The sequence below is a fragment of the Gadus macrocephalus genome, chromosome 6 (assembly GCF_031168955.1).
Source record: "Gadus macrocephalus chromosome 6, ASM3116895v1".
Lineage (NCBI taxonomy): Eukaryota > Metazoa > Chordata > Actinopteri > Gadiformes > Gadidae > Gadus > Gadus macrocephalus.
The window spans coordinates 4886635-4894134 of NC_082387.1; the positions used below are offsets into that span (position 1 = coordinate 4886635).

Here is a 7500-nt window from a genome sequence, read left to right on the forward strand (position 1 = left end):
TTTGTTGGTACTGGCTCTCGTTTCGACTATTCGGAACACACAGGAAACCTTTCTTAAGTAATTAAAAGTATATTCCCCTCACATGGGCAGGGGCTAGGCTACTGTAACAATTCAAGTCAATGGAGTCGGCTAAAGGAAAGGCAAATGCTAACCAAGGGAATTTAGGATTAAACTACTTATCTGACTCTGGGCAGGACCTGTCAATGCCAATTGACAGGTCCTACCCAGAGTGGCGTATTCCTTAATAGTAGCAGTATTTGTATTATTGATAATAATGTGGGTGTGTATGTATCTCTATGTTGTGTGAAGATGTTGTTACGTGCCTGGCACTGGATCTCTGTGGCATCTACCTCATCTCGGGCTCCAGAGACACCTCCTGCATCGTGTGGCAAGTCCTCCAGCAGGTAAACCCTCTCAGAGGATGATCTACTGTATAACTCTATGGTCTACGCAACCATCTGAAACGTCTCTCTCTGTTGAAGGCGGGCTTCTCAAGTGGGATCTCTCCCCGGCCGGTGCAGGTGCTCTGTGGACACGACAAGGAGGTCACCTGCGTGGCCATAAGCACCGAGCTGGACATGGCCGCCTCAGGGTCAAAGGTCAGAGGTTGAAAGGGTTCATTTGAGTTCCTGAAACATGAATCAAATCACGAATAAATTACCTGAAGGGGGAAGTCTAGTGGGTGAAAAGGTGTCTTCTCCCCGAGGTTCTGGAGCCAAGGTCCAGTGCTTGCAGTCTGCCTGGAGGCATCCTTAATCAAACCTCCTCCTCTCTGCTCCTTAATGGCTTTTTCAGAATTCATTCCAAGTCACTTTGGTTAAAAGCTTCTAGAAACCTCAATAACATTCCCAGATAATCCTCAGAATGCACTGGGCATTCATGAGTTACTTGTAACAGGATGTGCTCTGTGTTCAACCTCATGAAAGCTGCTGTGCTCGTTCTCAGGACGGCACGGTCATAGTGCACAGTGTGCGTCGAGGCCAGTTCCTGCGGACCCTGCGACCCCCTGGGGACAGCGCTGTGCCTGCCCCCATCTCTCAGCTCCTGGTGGGCACGGAGGGACACATAGTGGTGCACACAGCCCTGGAGGGACGGCCGACAGCAAAGGTAGCTGGACCCCAGAAGCACCCCGTTTATTCACCTCAGAATGAGCCATTTGTATCTCTGTAGGGAGTCCTCTTCTACAGGGCCCGCCATGTTGCAACAACATGTTTTCTATAGTAGCTTTGAAAGGACAAACCACTCAAGAGAGGATGCATTTTTAATGAACAATCATAATCGCTATCTTACTTGTAAGCTACGACAAATAGTTTGACAGACTAAATAACTAAAAGACTGGAAAGGAAGTGATGAGAGGGGTTGTTCAGTTTGTTGCAATCCACACCTTTTAATAAATGCTCTGACGCTGAGTGAAGAGTCGCCAGATGACAGCAGTCAGCGTTCTCCCTCATCTGTTGATGGTTGTGGTTCTGCTCTGCAGGGGAGCTTCTCCCTGTTGGTGTACTCAGTGAACGGCCGCCTGCTGTCCAGGGTGGTCCTGGAGGAGGAGGTGACCGCCCTCCACCTAGTCTCAGACTATGTCATCCTGGGCACCTTGCAGGGAAACCTACAAATACGACATCTATCCAGGTAACCACGGGTAACAGAGGGATTTTTTTTTTTTTTAACTAAACAGAATTATAAAAATCTCCATAAACCATTCAGGCAAAATACATTCAAACCAAAAGCATGTAGTAAGGAAGCACACATGTTGCATACTTCCAAAGCGTGTGTCACGTTCTATTGAACTAACATTTAAAGGTCCCATGGCATGAAAATTTCACTTTATGAGATTTTCTAACCTTGATATGTGTTCCCCTAGCCTGCCTTTGGTGCCCCAGTAGCTCGAAATGGCGTATGGTGTAAAACGAGCACCAGCTATCTTGCTCAGACACGCCGATTTGGAATTTTGTTACCTCCCCTTTCTCTGCTTTGCCCAATGAGCTACGATGTGCAAGCGCACCGTGTGTGTATGTGTGTGTGTGTGAATACACACACTGTAGCGCAAGTGTTGTACACTTCTTTGTTATTTGGATAACCGTTTTGCTGTTGGTGTTATGGCGCATAACGCGTCGGGTTCTCTGACATCTCTGATATTTCCACAATGAGACTGTAGTGGGGGTTATCTCAGCCAAGGTTGAGAAGGAATTGGGGGGAAAGGAACTTTGGCTTTGAAGTACATGAACCGCGACATGGAGGAGAAAAGGATTGTTGCCCACGATTGTCCCCCGCTGGAGCCCCGCTGCCAAGGCGTTGGTGCCTTGGCGCTGCCCGCTGCCGAGGCCGTGCTGCCAAGGGAGACAATCGCAGTCAACAATCGCGGGGCAACAAACCCTTTCTCCTCCATGTCGCGTTTCAGTCTACTACAGATTGATGAGGAAGTGGAAGAACCAGAGAAGTCGGAGAACCCAACGCAGTCGTTTGAGATTCATAATATCGTCTGGAGGCGCACACAGCTTTTGGCTATATATAGATATCTATGTATGTATGTATCAGAGATGGAAATTAACTTTTTGGCCCACCAGCCACTGTGGCAGGTAGATTTAAAAATCTACCAGCCACTCATCTTTTTTACCAGCCATGCGCTATATATTTTTTTAATATATGCGTACATTTTAAACAATATAATAGTAGCAATAGATAAGAAAAGTGTTTTTCATACACATAATTTTTTCCATCAGAAGTGATTCTTACTGTAAGAAGGTGTTACCAAGGAACTGAGTTGAAAATGTTACACTCTTACCGCATATGATAAACAATACACAGGTATCTGCCATGTTAATGTCAAAGGTGTTACGAGACAAGTTTGGGGATAATGCATCTATACAAAGTATTTTCAATAAAAAACAAATTGACATATTAACAATAAAACAACATGCATGGCTTCACCCTCATAAGTCAATCTAATTAGTGCCTGAATACAAATGTGTCCACAGACATGGTAACTAACGTATGATAGTAAGCATTATTGCCCCTTAACACTAATATTCAGAAAAAACACTGCCTCAAAAGGCTATTGGCTTAAGCAATACAAGTAGAGGCATATACTTGAACTTTATACCCTGAACTTTTAAACGTTGCAAACGTGCAAAAACATAATTATATATTTATGTGGCATTCAGTCCAATGCTGGAAATATATCTGTGGCATTCAGTAGGCCAATGCTGTGATAAAATATGCAAAGTATAAACAAGTGTTTCTTTCTGTTCAATAGATAGAACGTTATCAATCCCCTGTGGGAGAAATTTGTTAATGTTTGTCCCTATAAAACAATAATGGTAAAAAAATAAATACACGACGGTAACTGCGTAAGTCAAACCGTCCAATCTGAAGGCTCTACTTAACCACGCTCCCTACTCACTTCCACCAATGCAAAGCGAACAGAACTGAGTAGGGGAGGGCGTAGCCTAACTAGTTTGCGAACGACCCAAAGAAACGCAACGCAAATTCAATGAGAACATGTATGAGGCTTTAATAAAATCCCGGACGATTTTTAAATTCCATTTTTTAGAAGTGTCTCAAAAAGAGGGCATGTCCGGGCAAAAGACGATGTCTGGTTACCCTACGTACGGGAAACCCATTTGATTCCTACCTGTAACACTGTTTAATAGCGGCCCAAATTGGTGGGCGCTATCCTGGTAATTTCTCTGCGTGAGAAATACGAAGTGTGGCGTGTGAGCGTGTGCACGGGTTGAATTGCGTGTGTCAAACGCCGAATGTGCGACACTTGAGAGCCCTGTTATACTGGTATATTATCCCGGATGCCGGACAGTTGCAGTTCAGCAAAAGAGGCGTAGAAGAAGAAGGGGGCCGGATGTTGACAGTAATGGTTGTGGAACTGCACAGCGCCGTATAACGAATATTAAATATGCAAATTTGATCGGACCTTACTGGAAAGTATTACCCGACACAGTGGCGGGTGAGGTGACACAATTCACCCGACACAGTGGCGGGTGAAGTGACACAATTCACCCGCCACCATACAAATCCACCCGCAAATGGCGGGTGTTAATTTCCATCCCTGGTATGTATAATATGATATTATTTAGATATACAGCTCCTGGACTCCTGCCGTAGCACCGAAATGGCGTGTTTTGGGAAAGCTCAAAGTGTGACTGGCTCGTAGTGGCTGTAGTTCTGCACCACGGCTGAATTTCAGGAACGTCTTCAAATACTGAGTTAGGGGCCCACTAATATCTATATTAAAGCATCCATAAAGTAGCATGCCATGGGACCTTTAAAAACGTGCCCCAACATGACTTAGCTTGTGTAAGTGCTGCACGTATTGGTGTAGTGTGATGTGGGTGCTATGGGTGTTTCTTATTCTTGTGTGTTTGCGGTGGGCAGCCTGGATGTGGTGGTGGCCCCTCTGGCCCTGAAGCTGCCTGTGAGAAGTGTGTCTGTTACCAAGGAGTGCAGCCACATCCTGGTGGGCCTGGACGACGGCAAGCTCATTGTGGTGGGTTCCGGCAAGCCAGAGCAGGTGAGGCCCAGTGATCAGGGGCCGACCACAGGCCTGTTCAAACACAGCGTGGCTCCTTGTGGGGTTGTGAAAGGGGAAGAATAGAGCTGATGATGTTGTGTGATCCACTCAGGTGCGTTCCGGGCAGTTCTCCCGGCGCCTCTGGGCCTCCACGCAAAGGATCACCCAGGTGTCGGCGGGGGAGACGGAGTATAACCCCAGTGAGCCTGCTGGGATATGAGACACCCTCCACCTATATGAGTGGGGCGGTTTGCGGGAGGTTGGTGGTTGTCGCCCTGTGGATACTGTCTGCTGGTGGGAAGCCCATCCAAGGGGCTGACAAGAAGATCCCTGACATTCTCCCCAGCCCTAAGCCCCCAGTTGCCTGCCTTTTATTTATTTTTAAGAAAGCAACGAAAAAACACTTGGCACTTTTTATTCTAACTGAAGTGAGAACAATGTTGAAGTCTCATCTCCTCCCTTTGCTGAACCACATACCATTCCAAAGAGCTTAACGCGGTAGCAGAGGCTAAACTGAGCTGTTGACACAAAAGTTGAGTCACATTGAGAGGGACCTCGCACTTAGACCAGCTCAGACTCTACAGACAGACAGACAGACAGGACTCTGACTCTACAGACAGGCAGACAGGACTCCGACTCTACAGACGGACTCCGACTCTACAGACGGACAGACAGGACTCCGACTCTACAGACGGACAGACAGGACTCCGACTCGACAGACAGACAGGACTCGGACTCTACAGACAGGATTCCGACTACAGACAGGACTCCGACTCTACAGACAGACAGGACTCGGACTCTACAGACAGATAGTATGCAGACTCAGACTCTCTACAGACATTCCTCAGACTCTCTACAGACAAACAGACAGTACTAAGTCTCTCGACAGACAAACAGGACTCAGACTCTACAGACACAGACAGGACTCAGACTCTACAGACAGTACTCAGTCTCTCGACACAGACAGGACTCACTCTACAGACAGTACAGAGCTTTTAATGATAACTCTTTGAACTTCTCCCTCTCTCTCTGGTTTAAAGAACAGTTTGCCTTTTATCTTCTACTTCTTGGGAAGTAGAATCAAAATAAGTAGGAAAAAACAGACATTGGAAAACAATATTGGCCAAAGATTCCTCCCCATCGCTCATTACGGCCGATTATAATTTTTTCTTTGTATTGGGGGGGCCATAGCAATGTAAAGAATATACTGTAAAGCAATATCTTTTTTGTAGTTGGGTATGTGAAAACCTTTTAAACATTCATGTGGATCTCCTATCGCCTTAACATGAGAGCTCAATCCTAATGTTCACGTTTGAATACTACGTACTGATGGAAGCCTTGTTACATCGGGAAATTAGGACCTTTGGCATATGTAATTTGATAACACACCAGAGCAGCAGCTCAGTTAGAAATAATAAGACAACAGTCCTTTCTGCTCGTCTCACTCCTGTGTCCATGTTGAACTGTTGAACTGTTAGCTGTTAACATGTCTCTTGATTGCTTTTGCTTTGGTATAATCTCTGGTTGCCTGTAAGGCGTATGTGCCTGTACAGTACAGATATTATTGCTGTTACTTGTGAAGCACTGAAGTCATTGTTTTGAGAGTTGATGGCTGTGAAACACATGGCCAGAAAGCCTTTGAGTGAACAACACAGGAATGCACTTCCTGCCAGCCCCTCCGCTGAGGTTGGAGCCATTCGGCTTTATGCACTGTCTCTCTCTCTCACACACACACACACACACACACACACACACACACACACACACACACACACACACACACACACACACACACACACACACACACACACACACACACACACACACACACACACACACAGTTGCCAGAAGACATGGTGTGAACATGAAAAGGCTAAGGCCCCGATTTTAGTAAAACCGCAGGTCATGTGCGTTTGGGCCGACCGTCCCGGCGGATCCGGTGCCCGAAAACACACTTTTCTGAAACCAGGTCCCAGGTTGGATTCAAATAAAAACGGTCCTATGCGGTTTCATATTTGGATTCGTGCGTACGCCTGAAACGCAAACGATGACTTCATCGGCCCCCACCAGCTGGGCGACGTTAGAGTTGCTTTGAACGTTTTTATTATTATTATTATTTGTGTAGCTCCAAACACAGCCCCTTGGTAAATGTAATGACTCTGTAGATTAAAAAGTATTTCTGCTCAATCTAAAAGGTATAACAACGGCTATCTCCTCTGGATGTTCGGAGGGGAAAATATCGTTTTCGCCTTGTTACTTGTTGTTCCTCTCGGACTGCATGTTTGTGAACAGCGCGCAGGCTTTATGCGTATGCTCGCCTCGTCTTCTTTTTTTGCTGTAGTACACATTCCAGGCCCATAAGGGGCGCTGCTTCTGCTACAGAATTCCAGGGGAAAAAAAGAGGCGAGCATGCGCATAAAGCATGCGAGCTGTTTACAAACATACCCTCCTGGTACTTGAATAGGTTCATGTTCTGGTAGCGCTTCGCGTTGGATCGAAAGAGATCCCATGTGGCTTATAGGTCCATGGTGTGGCCCCGTCCACATGGGCAAAAACGATCTTTTCCCCTCCGTTTTCATTTTTGTCGCCCGAGTTCTGTCGCGCGACAAATCAGGAACAGAACTGCAGGGAACGGTTGGCCGGTTGAACGCTGATTGGCTGTTACGTAACACATGTCACTCAGTGACCACGCTGTTGAAGGCTGATTGGCTGTCATCACGCGAATGTCACGTCAAAGTTGAAATATTTCAACTCCAGCGAATTTGTCGAGCTACAAATCCCGGTGAACGCGCTTGGCTGTGCAGGGCGAAAGTGTGGCGCGACAAATCAAAAATCTACAAAAATAATACAAATAAAAAAATTCAATGCAACTCTACGTCGTCTAGCTGGTTGGGTGGGGAGTTGGCAATGACGTCATCGTTTGCGTTTCAGGCGTCCAGTCCACCAGCGAATTTCGTTAACACGAAACCGCATAGGTC

At 46.3% G+C, this 7500-nt stretch overlaps 1 protein-coding gene across 10 annotated transcripts in view; it reads left to right on the forward strand.

The window, feature by feature from the left end:
* Nucleotides 1-7500, forward strand: part of nbeal2 (neurobeachin-like 2) — a 41258-nt gene that overhangs the window by 32123 nt on the left and 1635 nt on the right. For all 10 annotated transcript variants that reach the window (XM_060052955.1, XM_060052958.1, XM_060052956.1 and 7 more), the window contains 6 exons: nt 310-404; nt 483-599; nt 946-1107; nt 1481-1629; nt 4387-4522; nt 4635-7500. The exon at nt 4635-7500 is cut by the window's right edge and continues 1635 nt beyond it. In XM_060052955.1, coding sequence (XP_059908938.1) covers nt 310-404; nt 483-599; nt 946-1107; nt 1481-1629; nt 4387-4522; nt 4635-4742 — 767 coding nt within the window. In that variant the 3' untranslated portion in view covers nt 4743-7500. The remainder of the gene's footprint in view (nt 1-309; nt 405-482; nt 600-945; nt 1108-1480; nt 1630-4386; nt 4523-4634) is intronic.